This window comes from Lottia gigantea (genome assembly GCF_000327385.1).
Source record: "Lottia gigantea unplaced genomic scaffold LOTGIsca_5, whole genome shotgun sequence".
Lineage (NCBI taxonomy): Eukaryota > Metazoa > Mollusca > Gastropoda > Lottiidae > Lottia > Lottia gigantea.
In genome coordinates, this window is record NW_008709715.1 from 1,909,596 (window position 1) to 1,932,154 (window position 22,559).

Sequence of the window (22,559 nt, forward strand, 5' to 3'; positions counted from 1 at the left end):
ATGTCACATGACCATGTGTGGAGTGGTAACTTGGCAAATAGGCTGTCAATCACCAAGATAAAGAGGTAGAATGGCGGAGAGTAAAGAATTTCTAACTGACGTTTTCCAGTTCATCATTCTACAACTTTTAAATAAATTCTTTTGTGTATTTTTAAACAGTCAAATCTTTTCTTAGCGCCACCATTAGCCATTAATTACCCCAAATTATAATTTCAATTGAAAAAAGTTTGTTAAAAAAATTTTAAAATCACAAAAAGAAGACAAAGCATGAGCTGAAGCTGGATCATCGAATGTAGGAAGTGCAAGCACTACCAGTCTCACAAACAAAGTTTTTGAAAATATTTGTGTAATTTGTGCAAGAATCAAGTTAATAAGATTAAATTATCAACCACTGCTACACAATTATTCAAAATCTTAAAAAATAACTATAGTCCCTATAGGTCCTAAAATTCTAGACTTCTTAACCTAGAAAATGAGGCTTTTAACAAGTGAATTATAGGATGATAAATGGACTAGTATTAACTGTAGGTATTTGAAATCTGTTTATATAGAAGTGTTTTTATAGGTATTTCTATATCAACAATATCAACTAGTAGTATTATTATTGTATATATGAACTGTTCACCACCTCCTTTACCTTCTACTACTAATAAAGGTCACTACTATTGACCTTGTATATAGGAGATCAGAGGTCAACTGGCCAGTATATTAATAAGTAGTAAACAGAATGTCCACTGCTGGGTTCTTGCTAAATAACTTTATAGGATGACTGATGTTTGTAAACATTACCATGATAGAAGAGGGTTGTATAAAATCTAACACCATAATCATGTTATAAATACTGTCCAATTACCATCATAACACACTGCTGTGGGTATTTACTGCTTCCTAGGCCTTAATTGTTTGGCTTTACCTTAAGAAACTATGTTCTCATCACCATCTACCACTGCAGAAGTTAAAGGTTGCCCAAAGGTAAAAAGTGAATGAGCGTTTACATACGTCATAACGATCTTCGCTCGTTCATATCCTTGCATTAATGATATAGGCTTTCATCTGAATGTATTGCTCAGTCAACATGAGTTGTTTTGCCTCAAATTAAATGTTTTCAATCAGTTGTATCAATTTTTACCAATTTCTATTATTGTGCTGAATAATCAAATTCCAAAGGATCACCTTGGCAAATTTTATGTATCATAACAAATTTAATGCAAAATTATCACATAGCATTGTGTAATACGTATGACAAATGTATTACAAACTTATTACTTATGACAAATGTATTACAAACTTATTACATGACAAATGTCAAATTATTGCTCAAAATAACTGTATTATATAAGGCTTATGCTTGAGCTAATTGCAAGAAATATATCAAAAGATTATAAATGCTACATGTTGATATCATGTTTTTAATAAATATTTAAATCTATCAGGTGTAAAGATTACCAGGTATGATATAGATATTGACTATAGTTATATTAATTTATCTATGTAAAAGATTTATGACCTCAAGTTATATCATTTCTCTATATAATGTCATAAAGATCAGTTTACTAGCTGATCATAAAATAATTAGTTAGTCTACTTCTCTTCTAACTTTAACATTATTTGAAGGGAGATTGTCATAAATACAATAACATATAGACTCTAATATTAAAAACCCATACTATATCAAAAATGTTAAACACAATATTTACCTGTGTCGAAAGTTATCAGGTTTCAAAAGCTTTATTAATCATATTTCAAATACCAAGTTTATACATTATAAATGTGATAATGTCAAATAACTAAAGAGGTGGTAGCTAAGTCACGCCAACTTTCTAAACAATCATTGAGAATAATGTGTACTAATGTTTAAGTCAACAATCGAACATAGAGTTTTACTTAATTCTGAAATTGATAACTTCCTGATGAATATCAAATATTTCCATAACAATTTTAACCACTTATAAGCAAGAAGTTTTGATGAGTTTCATCACATCAATTATTAGTAGAGTACTTAATGAAATAAGGAGCCCAAAGCAGATATGACAATTTGCTTTGTAAGAAGAAATAACCTTAGGCAGAGCAGATTTAGCAACATGATGAATAGAGCACAGGACAGCTTAGTTGCTCCAAAAAGAACAGAGCAACTCTGCAAATTGTTGCTCCATGAAGCATAATAGAGCTCCTGACGGCAAAATTGTTGTGTTTTACAAGGAGGCAGCTTAATTATTTGCTTCAGTTCATAAGAGTTTAGAGAAATTCCAGTATTTTGCCTCCTATGGCAAATCTGATCTGTGGCCTTAAACAGATACAGCACACCTCAATATTCCATGAAAATTCGTGCACAAGACAAACATTTGTAATGCATAAAACAGGATTACCTTATTTTGTTGCTAATATATTTTAATTCTAATCATTCAGATTCTTATAAATACAGATATAAAACAGGACATCACATTGAAAAAATAATACCCTATAAACACTATTAGAAATTTGATTTTCTTTATTTTTTAATGAAGTGAAATAAATTTTCTATGACTGAAAATTACTTGTATGGCTTCCAATTCTCCACACAATTTCAGATCAAAGATTATCTGAAGTCTACATATTACATAGGATGAATGTATATCTATATATAAGAAGGCACATGTTTTCTCCTCTAAACCATTTTAAATATATTATCTTTCAACATTTAAAAAAGATTATTTCAAGTGCAACTAAAACAATTCATCTTGTTATAGAACGGAAACAGAAAGAAAGATTTAATGTGAGTAAAGATTGTAAAGAGATAAATAGGTTTCATGTTCTGTATCAAGATGATAAAACTTTTACATTTTTTTTTATTCTGTAGAAAACATCAAAATTAGAATCTTTTCTCCAGTCAACTATGTTTATAGCAACAATAAACTACAAGAATTAAAGAGAAAACCTTTCAAATGACATATCTAATAAAGAAAATTCTAAATGAATGTGACTGAAAACCGATATTAGTGCCAAAAACAAAGCTTATCTGATATAAAGAATTTTTTTTTGTTCAGCCCAGTTTGTGGCCTCTTATAGCTGTAAAAAGATTGATAGAAAAATGTGTGAGTTTATCAAGCAATAAAATATAATGTGGAAATTACCCAATGTTATGTTATTTGTGTAATCAGAACCTACATCTTCAAGACAGAAAACATGAGGTAAAAGTTCAAATTAATGTCGAGTTTGGCAAGCCTTCTCATTTATACAAAAGAAAGAAATCGAGATGTTTTTTTGGTCTAGACTGTGGAATAATAGCCGGTTGCTATGCTCTTGAACCTGCTGCAAAAATGCTGTCACACCCTTATTTGTTTTTATTCATTGAAGAGCTTCAACATCATCAAAGTGTTCAAGTTGCAGTATCCCTTAATTCAAATCTATTCATTTGTCTGTTTTGACAGGATAAAGTTCATTAGATTAAGATAAGTTGGACCAGACAGATAAGTTGAAAGTTGTTAAACAATTTATCTTAGTAGTCAGTTATACTACAAATAAACTCACCAGAAATTTGGGTGGCGTGAATGATTAATTTCACTCTTTTATTCAATCAAGTCTCTTTTTATATTGAATACATACATTTTAATCTGAGGTGTTGAATAATTTATACACCACACTCAAGATTATCTCAGATATATGGGGTCTTTTATAACTGAACAATTAAACAACTTCATACAATTTGTATTTTCAATCATCTTGACCTACCTACTAGCCTATATATCATATATAAATACTCATTATATAAATACTCTTACCATAAATCAATCATAATCTTATAGAAAGCTTCTGAATTGCACTCTTTATTAATAGACGAAATATATTCTTGTTGCTCTCACCAAGAGGGATATTGAGTTGACTTACACGTCCTAAAGTGGTATTAGGTGTTCAGGGGGCCATTCAAAAAGAACATTGTGGTCCAACTGATACATGCTTACCATTGTGCTATGAAGATTGTCAAAAGCACAAAAGCAAAACATAGATCTAGATTTGCTATAAAAGGTTTGTCAGAAACAACATATATTTGAAATATCGTGTGGGTGTATAAAATTTGTTCCTTTGAAGTGGAAAAAATACTTAAATTACATTTTCTGTTATTTGCATGTATCTATGTATATGGAAATGATATATATTTAACTTTTGTTGCCAAATTTCTGCAATTTGTTAAAACAATAAGTGTTTTGTGTACAAATAGGCAGTAAATAGGAGGGACAGATAGAATATTATAATAGAATAAATATAAACATACTTTCAGCTGTCTTTATATATTGTATATCTATCTAACAGATTAACAGAAGATTGTTTTAACAGAAGACAATTTTATTACAACTTCAATATATCATAAATCATACAGAAAATTAGGTTACCATTCACACAATATATATAGCACTTTATCTTATCTATATATCCTTCAAATTAAAAAAAAAACAATGTAAGCTTAAATTTAAAACTTTCCTAGAGTTTATCCGAAGCTATCCTTGAGTTTATCCGAAGCTATCCTTCTTTATGAAAGGTGTATGAGTCAGATTGATCTTACATAGCAGTATAAAGTTTACTTTGTTACCTACTCATAACTCAATTTGTTCATTTGAGAATTATTTTAAATTGTCCGTATGATAACTTAACAATAACAAAAAATTCTCACTCTTAAAACAGCGCTCAACACATCAATTGAAGAGCGATATAGAAACACCAAAACAACATGTTGTTTCTCAGAGTTTCATGCTATGTGATTTTCAGACAGATTGCATAGCGTAAAAATTTGAGTAACAACGACATGATAACTATCTTCATTGTTTTGTTTCAATAACTTTAAATCTCAATTAGCGACTATTTCTAAATTTCTAATATGATGACTTTTATCTAGGGAAAAAATAGGAATCATGTAATGAAAGACTAGTTGCATCAAAATAAGGCATTTTACTGTTCATGAAAGGATTTCATTATGACTTCTGGTAAGCCTAACCTACATAATGTTAGAAGTTTTAAAATCTATCGATAATAGTAAAAGAAGTAGAACTGACAAAGAATCTAAAGCGTAATGATTGTCAATAAAATTAACCTAACTCTCTTAGCTTGGAGGAAGAATCAGTAAAGCTGAGCGACTGATGTGAACTAATTACAGACTTCAATTGTGGTCGATAACAACCATTATCTGCCATCTAATACAAATGGCCGACAATAATCAGATCCATTTTAAGGTTACCATATTGCCGATTTCTGACCCAGTCTTGTTAAATTGTTTCAATTCATTACATTACTTCTTGAATTCATGAATATTTATTGTTATATCAGATTAATCTCCATTCCTTTGATATCCAAATCATTCTCCTCAACCTTTTCCGTGAAATTAAGCAGGTTATTTTGAAGTGTGATTCATGATTCATTAGGATCTGATCAGCTGTAAACAACTAATATAACAGTTTTTAAAGGAGAATCATCTTTAGAAGTATGTTCTGAAAAATAGGCACCATCTTAGACTTTATGCAAAATCAGATGTGTTGTTGTTGTAATGTATTGTATAGAAATACAATTTGAATGTATTAAGAATTGTAAAAAAAAGCTGTATTTTCATAGCAGTGATAATAACTTAATAAAAATGACTTCTAACTTCCTTTAATCTCCATGAAACATGTTCTGAATAAAATCAGTGTTGAAAACAAATTTACTAAATCAATTTCTAAGTGAGAAAAAATCTAAGTAAATGAAGCAATAGAATGAAATGCGATGATAAATATTTTTTCTCTTCCTTTACGATCAATGTGCATATAATATTGAGAAAGTCATTACAGCCAGTACCCATACAAAATGACAGTTTTAGTAGGAATTGTGAGATCAATAACAGCTTAGAAAAGATACAGGGTGAAATGTTATGAAATGCATTATGACTTAATCAATAAAATCGTGTCTTTCATCTCTCAAGTTGAAATGTAAAAAGTAAATTATGTGCCAGTGTAAAAGTGAGTTGGGTTTTTCCGTTCAATTAAGATCTAGCGTCATCTAACATTATTCTGCAGAGAAAGTCAATTATAAGGATCATGTAACACATTTAGAAAACACTCAAATCTTTCATAAAATGCCTGAAATGGAGTGAAACAAATAATTGATACCACATAAGAAGTTTAATTAGAAAATACTGAAATATTGCATCAAGATATTTCTTTATTTTCTTAGAAATATTTCATTTTCAATTTTAATTCCCAATCAATTTTATCCATTATATAATTTTCCTTTCTTGTAAGAAATGTGTTTAGTAATATAACAGTAATTGTTGACTAATAATATTTATTAATAACAGAACACCAGGCAGTCTTCGTTTTCAAAATATATTACGTCTCAAATTTGAATGCAACCAGCTGAGTGTCTTTTTAACTGATTTATTCAATATCATTAACTGTGCATTATTCATGAATTGATTTTGTAACCAGATAATTCAAACAGAGTAACATGATGTACTATATTTCTGGTTTCAATGTAAACAATAGTCAACTACGTGATATAGGAAAGTTTACACCTTGAAAAAACTTCTTTTTATACAATTCAACTGTACTTAATAGACCTGCTTTCTTAGTGAAGTTATAAAAAATCTCTCTAAATATATACTCTCATGTTTTAACCATATGTAACATTGTTAACAGCCTTTCTAACCAACTATACTAACAGTTATTGACATGCAACCATTCATCAAAATTTGAGGTGATTACATAATGTAATAGATATCCAAAAGACTTCATGAGACTAAACTTCATTAAAAAAAGCTCAAGATTTGGGTTTGTAGCATAAGCATACTCTGCTTTCTCTTAATATCCAGCGATAAAATGTGCCTATTAACTTTACAGTGAAATCAAGAGGTTTGAGAATGGCTTTGGGCATGCTTATCTGTGGAACTCTTCTACAAGAAGTTAAAATAATTCCTGAATGTACAGAATAGCACTGAAAAATGATGAAATTCTCCATATGCAGTAAACCATTCTCTGATCGTCATTTTTTACATGACACTAATTTATCAAGCCTATTCGGAGAAGACATTCACTATTTTGAACATCATCACCTCATGTAGGGCCAGAATTGGAAGGGTTCTCCAAATTCTTGTCCATTACACAATGTTCATCTGTTCTGTTCCGTTCTATTCTGTTATCAGATCAGATAATTTTTGTAATGTAAAAGGGTTAAAACTTAAAGGGTAAACAAAATGATCCACTTCCTTATGAAAGCCTTGCAGCAAGTTTTTAACTTTTATTCAATTGACAGAAAGAGTCCATTTTACCCTGGTTTAAAACACTTAAGAACACTCTATAGTTACTTTTCTCAACTCAACATCACTTAAAATTTGAATAATCAACACAGTGAAAAATATTTCTTTGTGTTTGGTGAATAAATTTCAAATGATGTTATGAGAAAATTACAAGTGTTTAGGAGTAACTTGTGTCTTTAGTAGTCTTGAACAATTTTTCGTTCTTCCCGAACCCAATTCTTTGTCTTCATTGCTATTAAAATAGAAAGTAAAGCTCTACAAATTTTGACTTCCAATTGACAATATTAAGTTTTAGTCACATCAGGCACTAATAAAGTGTGTTTAAAATCATCGAAGACTGCTGCCATTGTGACCATTGCACCATCATTTACACACCTATCTTCTATTTCTTCCTGAAACAGTCTGTTTACATATAGAATAAAAAGAAAAGGAGGAAGTAATACATGATATGTTCAAATAATGTTAGTGTATTTATAAGTGATTGACAAGTTAAGATAATAGTCTAATTCCACTGACATTTACAGCATGGTAATCATGTCCATAAAGGAATCATTTCATTAAGAAAAGTCTCTTTAAGAATAAATACTTTTGCTTTTTATCCTGAAATTCTTCTTTGCTTGGTGCCATGTGAAAACAGAGTAATGTTTGTGATTAATTTAGCTAGATCAATGGTGAATTATTTCTCTAGAGAGGAAATACTCTTCAGTCATTTAACATACTTTTTACAGTCCTTAACAATCGTGCTTGAGAAAATTATCAGATTTTCTAGCCATTCAATTTTAATTTTGTTACTTTTTCAAATTCCTTCTCCCTGGCTTTCAATTTGTGAATCACACATAAATCATGTGTCTTTAATATGATGTCACTTTTCTTTATCACATATCTTTATCATAATAATAAATATATAATGTGTCATATCAAAATTCTATTACATTTCAATTTAACCTTCCTTGTAGTCTTCTTCCAATATACTTAAATTGGTACTTGCAAAAGGGTATAAAAATATATCTGAATCTTCATTAAAACCTGTGTATCATTTAATTCTCAACAAATGCATTTATATATATACACAGTTCAGCCAAGGATTTTTTTTAATGATATTTAAAACCTGCATCTTAAAACTCTTTTTTATAGTTTACAATATTATATATTTCTAGGTTTATAAAAGAAAGGGATTTTTGTGAAATTTGAAATACAATCTGAACAGTGAACTCACTAGAGGTTTATAAGAAATATAAAATACTGCTAGATTAATGGGCTGACAATATTAGAGGTTTATAATTATAAACGAAGTACACTTGTTTTAAGAAAAAAGAAACTGTCCATTAAAGAAGAATAGAAAATAATGAAAGGTTTACATCACAAATATCCTTTTTTCTAAATATCACAAGAAGGTAATGATAGTGTGTAGAAATGCTAAAGGCTAGATTATAGTTTCTATAAGTTAAAGATTGATATCTATAATTCAATAAACGGTGAAAATCAAACGACTACACCAGGCTCTGTTTTATATCATGATGGCACCTCAGACAATATCTTTATATAAGATAAGATTATAACTTTTAATGCAACTTACTGAGCTGTGTAACAAATTAAGACATGAGCACATTTCAATGTCAGAATGAAATGGATGTATTATTTCATTTCTAAAACTATTAATGTAATTGGGTATTGTACCATGTATTGTAACAAATGTACATCTCATCCTAAAATGTCTTATATACAATGTATTCTAACAAATGTACGTTCCAATGTCTCTCTTTAACTATTGCTGTAATTCTGACCCATTCCAATGGCTCTCTAAAACTATTACTGTAATTCTGTTATGTTACATTGTATAGTGTACATCCCAATGTCTCACTGAAACTATTACTGTAATTATGTTTCATGCCAATGTCTCCCAAAACTATTACTGTAATTATGTTATGTTATATTGTAAAGTGTACATCCCAAAGTCTCTCTAAAACAATAACTGTAATCCTGTTATGCTATATTGTAAAGTGTACATCCCAATGTCCCTCTAAAACTATTACTGTAATTCTGTTATGTTACATTGTAAAGTGTACATCCCAATGTCTCTCTAAAACTATTACTGTAATTCTGTTATGTTACATTGTAAAGTGTACATCCCAATTTCTTTTTAAAACTATTACTGTAATTCTGTTATGTTACATTGTATAGTGTACATCCCAATGTCTCTCTGAAACTATTACTGAAGTTCTATTATGTTACATTGTAAAGTGTACATCCCAATATCTCTCTAAAACTATTACTGAAGTTCTGTTATGTTACATTGTAAAGTGTACATCCCAATGTCTCTCTGAAACTATTACTGAAGTTCTGTTATGTTACATTGTAAAGTGTACATTCCAATATCTCTCTAAAACTATTACTGAAGTTCTGTTATGTTACATTGTAAAGTGTACATCCCAATGTATCTCTAAAACTATTACTGTAATTCTGTTATGCTATATTGTAAAGTGTACATCCCAATGTCTCTCTAAAACTATTACTGTAATTCTGTTATGTTACATTGTAAAGTGTACATCCCAATTTCTTTTTAAAACTATTACTGTAATTCTGTTATGTTACATTGTATAGTGTACATCCCAATGTCTCTCTAAAACTATTACTGAAGTTCTATTATGTTACATTGTAAAGTGTACATCCCAATATCTCTCTAAAACTATTACTGAAGTTCTGTTATGTTACATTGTAAAGTGTACATCCCAATATCTCTCTAAAACTATTACTGTAATTCTGTTATGTTACATTGTAAAGTGTACATCCCAATGTCTCTCTGAAACTATTACTGAAGTTCTGTTATGTTATATTGTAAAGTGTACATCCCAATGTCTCTCTAAAACTATTACTGTAATTCTGTTATGTTACATTGTAAAGTGTACATCCCAATATCTCTCTAAAACTATTACTGAAGTTCTATTATGTTACATTCTAAAGTGCACACCCCAATATCTCTCTAAAACTATTACTGAAGTTCTGTTATGTTACATTGTAAAGTGCACACCCCAATATCTCTCTAAAACTATTACTGAAGTTCTGTTATGTTACATTGTAAAGTGTACATCCCAATATCTCTCTAAAACTATTACTAAAGTTCTTTTATGCTATACTATACATCCCAATGTCTCTCTAAATCTTTTTAGAGTTATGTAACTGTATTGTTACAAATGTAGGCCTACATGTCAATGCCTCTACAATTGATGTAACAAACAGTTGTTTCAATAGAGATCAGAATACTTAAATCAAGCGTGTCTAGGGCAATAACCTATTACTTTTCAATATCTTCAAATTAATGGAATAATAGAAATAGACAGAAATTTTCAGACTTTTCAATTTAGCACATTAAAAGATTCAGAAACAGTATGTAAGTAAGGTAATAGTTTGCTGTAGATAATGAAAACTGTAGATCATGCTCCTTTAAAGTAAGTTGATTAGATAGTGAAAGCTTTGTTGTAGGTTGTGATAATATAATTACTATAAAAAATGTGTGAAGTCATTTATATAGTTGTAAGTGTAGAAGTATTGTTAATATGCTAAAACCAGATAACTTTCTTTGCTATGTTAAAGATAGTCTAATTATCTTATATAAACTGTTGTCTTCTCATTCTATAAATATACACCAATTACTCTATAACTAGATTCCACAAGATTTATATTATGGTAATAGTTCTCATATATTTACTGGCTTTCTAGCAGACGACTTAACAAGGGAGAGAACCTACTTCCATTACAAAGAAGTTTTTTTATTTCCAGAATATTGACGATCTCCTGCTGATTATCAATTAAAGCGGAAATAACCTCAATTCAAATCAATTTTTTCCAACATCAACTTTTGATATTTGAATTCCTTTCAGCTATTTGAACTTAAGACAAATGAAATGTCAAAATATTTTTTTTCATTATTTTCTCGCAATCTGGAATGGAAGTGACAAGAAATAAATCAAGTTGCCAAACTTACAGTTAAACATGACATCAAACTCTCTTCAAACTGTCGTTGAAATGCACGAAGATCAGAACACCATTCCAATAGTTCTCTTGCTGCATTTTGAAACCCTCCTGGTGTCAACAGATGCTGGAATGAACAAATCATAAAAGTATAGTCACTTAATGTGGGTTTGGTCAAATATTTTGATGACACAATCAATTATATAAAATAAAGAAATATTCATATACAATGTATCACTTTACAGAATTAAATTTGACATCTGTTTCTCCTATAATTCAACAAAAAAAAACACCAAAGCTTTGTCTGTTGTTACTTCAAGGGCATTATGAACATTTATCAATGCAAATACCAGTATCAGTAATAATTGGTATGGTAGCTACCACAATCTATACTTCAAGGTTAGTTGACGTAATTTAGTTTATACATAGCTGGTAGAGGAACAACCATAATCCCTCAACAAAATTTGAAAAAAATATAGAGAAAGATGTTACAAATATAATAAATGATGTTGTATTATAATAAATGATGTTGTATTATAATAAATGATGTTGTACTCAAAAGACATACTTCATGCAGTATGATAATTACATTAATGCATTTCACTCTTTAAAAAGTAATGAGGTTTGTTTTTAATCTAGAACTAAAGATAATCAAGTTTTTTGTAATTGTTGAAATATTTTCAGAGTTAAAATAATAAGTATGTATGTTTTATCTACTATCTCTTCTACAAGTTGGCTACAAGGTTTAGTGGATAAATCAAGATGTTATTATTTCCCCCAACTCCACTTCTTTTTACCTAGTCAAATATTTAGTGAGAAGTTAAGATATCTGATATCTTCTACATATTGTTGTATTTATAGCTAGACTTCCCAAAACTCTGACTCTTGTTGACTTGATTATTATGAGAATGTTAAATACACTGATACACTAGTGAGGTACTAAGTGTGCTATGAGCTGTTTTTATACACAAATCATGTGGTTAGAGGAAAGAAGAAAAGAATATAGTCAACACGGCAATCAAATCAGAGTAGTTTTTCTGTCAGAGTCTAAATCTTTCGTTATTGACATCTTACCGGCATATTATTTATATATAATGAGCTTAAAAGCTAAATAAAGTATGTAAATGCATAATGTCATAAAAAGATGTGTGGTTTCCCAAACAGTGAGATATGCCCACACAGCAACAATTTTTTAATCAGTATTAGGTGCTCAAAGCTGTGGTATCTATCATTCATTCTATATTGAAGATTTTAAGGGCAAAAACTCTAAAACCTTCTAACAAAAATTGTAACATCAAACCCAAACGACTAATTGACTAAGTCAAGGGCAATAACTGATAAATAATAAAGAAAATTAAAGGTGTCATCTATGATATCATCAAAGCATATACCAAAATACCATGTTGTTCCATAGATGTGACAGACTAGCAACTTGACAATATGCATACAAATTATATTCTGGAACCATAAACAAAGATAGCTTGCGTTGCAAGGTAACATACGCCCACTGGCAGCTGTCAGAAATAATAAAACAGTCTTTAGTGACTAAAGTACGAATTTCCTCATATTGAAGAAATTATTTCTGCTGAATAATTCCACAAAATTTTTTAAAATCAATATCAATAACCCAAATACAACAAACAATTAAATCACACAGCTCTAATCAAGGGCAAAAAACAACTTTTGACGCGTGTTTCCAAAGTCAAGGGCAATAACTCAAAAAATGTTCATCAAAAATATCTCTTGTTAGAACTTGTCCGAGATCTTATCAATTCCAATGATCACACCAAGTTTCATCAGAATCGGTTGAAAACTGTAGCTTCTATTGTGCTCACAAACAAATTTTGACGCGTTTTTGGTAAGTTAATGGCAATAACTCAAAAACATTTCATCGAAAATGCGTCAAGTTAGAACTTGTCCGAGATCTTATGAATTCCAAAGATCACACCAAGTTTCATCAGAATCGGATGAAAACTGTAGCTTCAATCCTGCTCACGAACAATTTTTAACAAATTTCAAGGCGTTCTAAGTCAAGGGCAATATCTCAAAAACCGTTCATCAAAAATATGTCAAATTCGAACTTGACTGAGATCTTATCAATCTAAAGCATCACACCAAGTTTTATCAAAATCAGATAAAAACTGTAGTCTCTATAGTGCTCACAAGAAATGTTGACGGACGGACGGACGGACGGACGGACGGACGAACGGACCGACGGACAGGGGCGACGACGATATACGACCACATATTCATGTGGGCATATAAAAATATAGTAAATATTAAAGTCTTTGTAAAACTGCTTCGATTTAATCTTAATCTTTTTTGATTGACCTCTGTCTATACAACTTTCAGATGCCCAAAAAATCTGAAAATTATTGTCCAGAAAATTTCAAAATAATGGAATCTAGGTTTGATTTGAAGACTTTCGAGCATATTCCACAATTATTTGATTGAAAGTTCTTAGTTGATAATAAATTTCGTTGAAACAACATTAAACCTAGAAGCATAGATAAACAAATAGAGGATTAAATCCATATTTGGCCACTGGCTTATTGATTATTTCAGTTAAAAAAATCATGCTACAAGCTCATCAATCCAAGAAATTATGTTGAAGTGAATAAGTCTGGATAATGTGGTCAAGGTCTCAGTGTCTATATGTCCTACAGTTATGTTACTAAAATCTCCCCAGTACTCTCTAAACAATGTCATTCAGTGCGTTTCAGATTTCCTGACAAACTGTGAAAGGTCAATAAAGAGTTATAGGGCAAAAATAACCTAGATTTGCTAATTTCCACTTATTAAAGTCAATTATATAGTACCAGTACATTTTAAGTACCAGTATATGATGTAGTAAAATTTTGTCATTTCGTCACTAGAATCGTAATGCTAACCTGTGCGATGAACTTGACCTTTAAGAATGCACTTTCACATGCTTATTGAAAAATAAAGGGTTTCCAATTTTTAATTTACCATGAATAATTGGACTGGTACAATCAAAATCTCGAAGGCACCAGCCATGGCATCCACATCTTTGTGACATTGATCAAAGCTTGACAAAATGCATGGCCGAAGACAGTGCCAACTTAGATCTTTCTCTCAACCTAGGTCCTTTTTCTAGGACTTTCAAAGTCAAATATAATTCAAAGGAACTGTGTAAACCACCATATATCAAAACTGCATTATTATGTATTATTATAAATAGGATTTAAAAGTGATATAAAGGCAGTGAGAAATACCCTCAGGAGTTGAAAGTTAATCAAGCTAATGCAAGTAATGTTTACTGTGTAACTATTGTAGTAATGTTACAGAACCTGCGTTAGTATTAGATACCGATTAAATTGGATTAGTCATGGAACAATGAATACAATACCAAATCTCTCCCGATCCTTAATTTGTCTGTCTTTTATTAGTCACATCATTCACATTATTCTAGTCCTCTTTCCATGTCACAATTAAATTCCAAACATTTTCCCTTCTTTCTGTTAAACAAATTTAGATGCTGCATTATTTTCAGCACTAATCTTTTTCTTAATGTTTGATATTTTTTATAATGTCATTTAAATTTTCATCATCCAAGCTATTAGCATCTCATATTGTATAGTTTCTATTACAACTATTGTTACATTTTGATGGGATTTTCAGAGATTAGAGTGGAAAAAAGCCATAGAAATAGATGTCATTAGACCAAGTGATCACGTAAATGAGATAGTTGTATATCTAATAAAGGAAAAATGATTTTAAAAGCTTTCTTTGTATTCCACAAACTTCCTTTTTGTCTCAGGTAAAATCAAATTATTTAATGTGTCTAATATTAGGCTGAAACAGCAGACTATAAGCACTTGATATACATATCATGATTATATACATTCAACAAGAATTCCATATATAGTTTTAGAAAGGAGACAAATAAAATCTTGATAAAATATTAAAACCAATTATGTTAATTTATTAACGAAAACTTATTGGATGGATACCCAGAATGCACAGCTATGAATACAAATTACAATCACTAACTACTAAAAAATGCTGACTTGATTAAAGTTCAACACAGTAAATTGATTGCTAATCAAAAACTGTTATCAGACATGGTAATTTGACTGCTACCACGTGTATCTAAGATGACAATATGGTTGCTACTTAAAATGGAAATCTGGTTACTACTTTAATATTTGATTCTACCAAATGATAGCAATTCAATTGTTACTCAAATACAGCAATTGACTGCTTCTCTGATATGGCAAGTTCACTACTACTAAATGATGATTTGCATACTACCATATCTGGCAGCAAATTGATGGATACTAAATGATGATCAATCAATACTACTGGACTAAATAAGGAAAAATTGACCGAGACTAATTAATCATACTAAATGATTATAAATTTATGATACTAAATGGATGTCAATGATGATTAAATGATTGTAAATTGATCAAAATTAAATGATGGAAGTGATGCTATTTGAGGGTTGTAAATTGATTTTGCCTAGATGTTAATGATGATTGCAACTAAACGATGATGAATTGATTGCTACTAGGTAGTAGATTTGTCGATACTAAATGAATACTAATTTATTATGAATTGATGAAACTAAATGATGGAAACCAGTGCTGTCTTATTGATACTAGATGATCATAACTTGATTGCAGCAAGACAATTGATTGAAGCAAAAGTAAATTGATAGATACATATTGATGTAATTTGATGCCACAAAATGATGAAAACAGTGGCGTTTTGAAGAATCATTCAGTGAGGGGGCTGAGTTAGGGCCACAATGCAATTTTCCCCTATATTCAATGATAAGAAATTTGAAAATGGGGGAGGGCGAGCCTAAATACTGGAGGATGGCGCCCCTCCTCTCTTCCTGGATGATAATACTTTGTATTCACTCACAAAAAAAGCATGATTTCCAGTATCAATGAAGTATTGAATTTTCAATCAAATTGAAACACAACTCACCTGTTTGATACAAAGCAGCCGGTCATTTGTTTGATTGACATGTCTTTCCATTTCAATCATTGCTTACAACTTTATGTAAATGACCACACTGGGAGGGTTTTTTCATCTTACTTTTCACATCATATAAAATAAACTATTCCCTCTTCTTCTTTACTGCCTGAAAAGATTAGAGAATATCTTAATAAATAGCCAGATAAAACTTTAATTTAACAATGATTAAATAAACATTTTTTAACTTAATACTCAAAATTCTGAGGATCATTATCTTTAAGTAATATTTACAAGAAATTGATCCTTTGTAAATCTTTTTTTTTCTTTAATATCTATCAATAACAAAGCACATACCAATAGGATTAGAAATCTAATACAATAATCAATTTCTATAACACCTGAAATATCTTATTCATCATATGTAATTGACCCGAAAGCTTGAAATCTATTTAAACTGATCCCACACCAGTCAATATAGATCAGTACTTAACAAAACTAATATTTAGCACCTTACTAAGGATGATTATAGAAAACACTGTAAGGATTGGTAGATATTATTGAGGTGTTAATATATGGAAAACAAGGTATAACTAATACAGTAACATGTGGTATCACCAACACTTATACATGTTAACACCCATTTACGTCTTTATTGATCTTCAAACTTTCATTTAACTTGGAGAACTGCTGTTACACAAACTATCATGGCACTTTACTTCTATTCATGATAACAACAAGACCCAAATTATTTATTGTATATAAATATAATGAAGTTAGTTACAGTACTGGCTGATAGAATGTAAATTGTGACAAGTGAATACAGGTGCTATACTGCACTGTTAATGTTCAAGATTTCTAGATTTACAACTGATAATGTTCCAGTTTTCTACATTGAGCCAATCCATACTGCACTCATAATGTTCCTGATTTAGATAAATATTTAATGCATTGATAATTGTCCAGATGTCTGGATTAACAAATATATTTACTGCACAGATAATGATACAGATTTCTAGATTTACAATAAACTACACTGCACTGATAATGTTACAGATTTCTATATTTTCAACTTTTGATATTTACTGCACTGATAGTTTTCCAGTTTTCTACACTGATGTTTTAGTTTTCTAGATTTACAATAATCTATAGCACACTGATAATGTTCCAGTTTTATACATTGAGCCAATCCATACTGTACTGATAATGTTCCAGATTTCCCGATTTAGATTAATATTTATTTTACTGATAATTGTCCAGATGTCTGGATTTACAAATATATCTACTGCACTGATAATGTTCCAGATCTCTAGATTTCCAATAATCTATACTGCACTGATAATGGTCCAGATCTCTGGAGTTATATATATATTTAATACACTGATAATGTTCCAGATTTCTAGATATGAGTAATCTATATTGCATTACTAATTTTACAGTCTTAGAAACATTTTCTAGTTATTAGATTGTTCTATATTGTATAAATATGGTTTAAGTGACAACATTGTGCAATACTTCAGAATTAACCACTTAATTTTTCAGAATCCTACACAAAAACCACAGAACCAGAAAATATAAATCAGGAAGTTATAGAAATAGAATTATCTATAAATACATAATATTTCTGAAGGTTTATCTATAAATACATAGGCTTGTCCTCCTGTCAGCTTAATTACACAGAAATTAAATGCCAGTAGGAGTTTTTCTGAGGAAAAAAAAAATCAAATAGGAATGCTTTAATATCAAATTCTAATACAATGTCTTAAAGGACATCAATGTAGTTTCTTTATTTTAAAAGGAATGTTTATTATTCCATTCAATAATCCATTTGCAATTGTTAAAATTACAATATAGATAATATTGTTCACCTATATAAATTGACACCAATACTACTTTATAGGACAATCAATATGTCAAATAATTTACTTATTTATGCTTGAACTATTATAAATGGAGTATTAAAGAAAAGTAAACTTCTTTTAATTTTTTTGCCCTAACCCCTCACTTAAGCCCTAAGAGTACATTAAATGGAAAGAAAAAAATTTTGAGGCTATATAGTGCATGTCAAAATGTATCCACTTGTCACTTAATTCTAATCCTTATTTTTTTATCTGATAATGGATCATGCTACAGTTTTGACAGTTTCACACACAGTAGATTTCAAGTTAAAATTGATCAAAGAGTGATTTTTATGAAACCCTGTTCATGACAAAATTCGCAATTAAAAGACTGTAGGATATTTTGTTAAACAATGGACTAAGGATAGTATGAAAATATCAATTACATCGAGCAATAGAAATTATCAAAATAGTTGAGATCATGTTTAACACTATTCTTTCAAATAGGTAATAACTATTTATATTACAAAAAAACAATGTCTATTGAACATCAGATTCTAATTTTGAAAATAAAGGTAAATTAAAATGAAACTTGATCTATCAGACAGGATTGCCTGAAAGTTAATTTCATACAACCAATTTTCAAATTAGATTGAAAATAGAATTTATATGCACGATGACATTTTACTGAGATTATAATTTACAGGTAGATATAAGTTAAATTATTTTAAAATAATATTGTATATTTATTGTAACAGATGTTAATACCTTTACTCTAAAAAATCAATAAAATTTATTCAAATCATTTTTATTTTCACTTAAAAATTCAAATATGTAAAAATTGTTAACTATTCAAAAATCACATCCTGAACTCTTAGTTCTGGTTTGGTCATTTTAAATTTGGGGTGGGAAAACTTTTAAACTAAATTCAAAACCCCAAAATTAATATTGTGTATAATAAACTATTTTCATAATTTTGAACATTAAGTAGACAAGAGATTAATCCCCAATCCCTTCCACTCTCCTCACAATTTCTCTTTTTAATAAGAAAGTGCACAATTCATGTCTAACAATTTCTGACCATTATCACACAATTTCTTTTCAGAATATATTTACAGGCGTAACATGTAATTTATATGCTCCCTTCTATCACTGACAGTGGCTGGGGATAAAACTAAGACTAATTAAATATAGTTTAAAATATAAATCTTTAATTAATATGCAGTAAAATCTGATATGTAACATTAAACATGAATTATTGATAAATTGATCATATCACCTACTACAACATGCAATACATGAAGACACCTTGGATTATGAAAGGGATTGTAATAAGTTTTTTTTAAACTTCTTATGTGTGTCCGGGACACTGATATCATCAATAAAACTAACAGTGGACATGCAATTGGAATTGTGCAAACGGATGTTATCAGTGGTCCCTATACACACAAATTTTTAGAAAACCTCTTGACAATCTCTTTAACTTGCAAAATGGCAAGAGAAAATATGCTGGCTATTCATTGACCCTACTCTACCCTACTCCCACCCTCAAGGGCTGAAAGTAAACATATATGTTTTTTTGTGGAAATGGGATACTTAATTACATTATGTATGGATTTAAAGCATATGTATGCAGTGTAACAATACATAACATCATAACAAGAATATGTACTTCTGTAAGACACTTTCTGCCAGTTAACAAACTTTAACCTAATTTTTTATTTAGTTTGGAATAAAACCATGCCGACAATCAACCCTAATTCTTAATACTCAACAAAATAAACTGAAACATATTTGAACACTCTGAACATTTAAATATACCCGACTGTTAATTTGTTAAAGTCTATTAAGAACAGTTAAAAATTAAACAGAAAACATGTTTTAACAGAATGTTGGTGAAAATCAATAAACGGTAATCTCAACTATCAAGTTTTAATTATAAAAATCTCTAGATTTATGTTTAATTTATAAACATCATAATCAATATGTTAGAAAGTGATTTGGGAATTATTTTATGGCCTCTGGTCTCGTTATATGTCCTAGGGCACCAGGCAAACAATAAAGAAATGTAAGAAATCGCCAGCAGGTCTAGTAATAAAATGTATTTAGTCGATGTGTATGAATTTAACTCATGCTATGTAAATATTAACTTTGTATTTTCTAAATGAAATATTAAGCGAAGTAGAAAAATCAATCAATACTAACAAGCAATAATGAGCAATGTTGACTGTCAAATCCACATATGTGTATACGTATAATAAAATGTGTCAATATCATGGTTATACATGATGAATTACCGTTTCACAACTTGTCACGAATCAATACCATTTCTCTACAAATCTATGTTGGGTGCAAACACTGGCAAGTAAACTTGATCAGAGCCAGAGAAAAGTTAAAGAGCTCAGTTTAATCATCTCTAGCTATTAAATAAATCTTTGCTTGGAAATCAAATCTTATTTCAGTAGAAGAACTGTTGCCTGTAAAAACATTCTACCATATTGAATTAAACTAGAGCTAATGTAAGATTTTTTTTCTCTCAAGAGGACAACTAAAAGAAAGCTATAAATATCTCCAGTCCGATTTATATCATCATAGTTAATAATGAAATAATACACTTTTTTTATAAACTGATACATATTAGTAATAATCAAGGTAATCTGTATATTGGAATAATTCATGTTATTAGATAATTAAATCAGTTGGTTGATTATATTCAACATGATATTAATCTGTTAAATTCTCACTAATCTATTTATCATGAATATTACTGATCCTCCTAAATGTTTAATGAATTGATAAGAGTCTATCAGATCAATGATTAAATACTGACTGCTGCATAACTGATAAATTTACACTTTAATAATAACACTAGCCTTATACACACTCGTTACTAGTTTCAGCAGTAAAATGACAATTAATGGTTATTAGTAAGCATTTTATTGACAAAATAAGAAATGTCAAAATGTTCATATGATGTCATTTCACCCTCCAACATGACTCAATATCACTCCTGAGACAATTTGATTTGCATACCATTAACATTTAATATAAATTAAAGCAGTTTTTGAAAATCTATCTGCAAGCAATTATTGAATTTTTTCGCCTTATTCGCCTTATTTCGCACACTGAAAATGTTAAATAGTAATGCTCATGCAATATCATTAATTAAATGCAAAATTTAAAACAGAATTTGAATAAAAAAGAAAAGTATTAATACCTGATAGTGTATAATGATTGGATGTATTGAAATTCAATCAAAGAAAGAACCATTCACATTACTGACTGTAAACATAATATATCAACTTATTTTGATTATTTAAATTTGAATTGTAGTTGAGTTTGAATACTTTCTATTATATTATTCATTGATTAATTTGTAACAAATATAACTCATACCAACAATAGAATATACAGTTAACAATTATTCCTTGTATTAATTATATACTCAAACAGCTGTCCAATATACTTCAACTTTTTATTTTATTAGATATATAATTATTTAGTCTATACATAAACATTTCAAAAATATAAATATGACATACTTTAACACATTGTTAAAGTCATATTCTCTCAATTATTAGTAGACTATTCAATTTAGAAATGCCTTGAAGCATAATAATCTATATATCTATAACAACGATATTGTTGTATATTTGACAAAAATTAAATTTGTCATTATGATATGCATTTGTATTTGATCAATGTACATGTTCTTGTATCTTTTCCTATATATCTGCTTAAATGGTACGTTTCGATAAATTTCATCAATAAGGAGCTATCTCCTCTATCCAGATTGTAGACTGATTTCTAGTCTATGTATCTGTTCTATCTATCCAGTCTATGTATCCATTGCTATCTACCCACTTGTGTATCAGTTTCTATCTATCCTGTATTGATTTTTATACACAAGTTCATATAAGGTTCTATCCATTAAGCCTATGTATCCATTTATATCTATCCATTTATATCTATCCACTTGTGTATCAGTTTCTATCTATCCTATATTGATATTTATAATCAAGCTCATATCAGTTTCTATGCATTAAGCCTATGTATCCATTTCTATCCATCCAGCCTAAGTATCCATTTCTATCCATCCAGCCTATGTATCCATCTATATCCATCCTGTATTAATTTATATAATCAAGATCATCTATCTATCCAGTCTGTGTATCTGATTCTATCTATCCAGTCTAATGATTGATTATTATTATCAAGTTTACATCAGTTTCAATCTATCCAGTCTGTGTATATGTTTCTATCTATCTAGTCTAATTAATGATTTCTATTTTCCTATTATCATCATCCCTGTCTAGCTCTATTATCATATGTCTATTCATTTGTTTTCATCTCTTAACCATCATTTATTGAGTAACAGTAACTAATGTGCATATTATTCAAATGTCTATCTCATCACTTCCTTGGTGTCTGTATGTGTATTTCTCTGAAAGCTTATTTTCTATCTATTCATTCCATCCTACAAAGCTACTCCAGACAAGCTCATTAATATTCACATAGTAAAAGTTTCAGGATTCAAGAAAACACAAGTA

The 22,559-nt window shown here is 29.5% G+C and overlaps 1 protein-coding gene across 1 annotated transcript in view; it reads right to left on the reverse strand.

Moving 5' to 3' along the window:
* Positions 1 to 16,243, reverse strand: part of LOTGIDRAFT_106371 (hypothetical protein) — a gene marked incomplete at both ends in the record, with an annotated part of 48,089 nt that extends 31,846 nt beyond the window's left edge. The window contains 2 exons of the mRNA XM_009061834.1: positions 11,238 to 11,351; positions 16,184 to 16,243. Of these exons, the coding sequence (XP_009060082.1) occupies positions 11,238 to 11,351; positions 16,184 to 16,243 (174 nt within the window). The remainder of the gene's footprint in view (positions 1 to 11,237; positions 11,352 to 16,183) is intronic.
* Between the last annotated feature and the right edge of the window lie 6,316 nt (positions 16,244 to 22,559).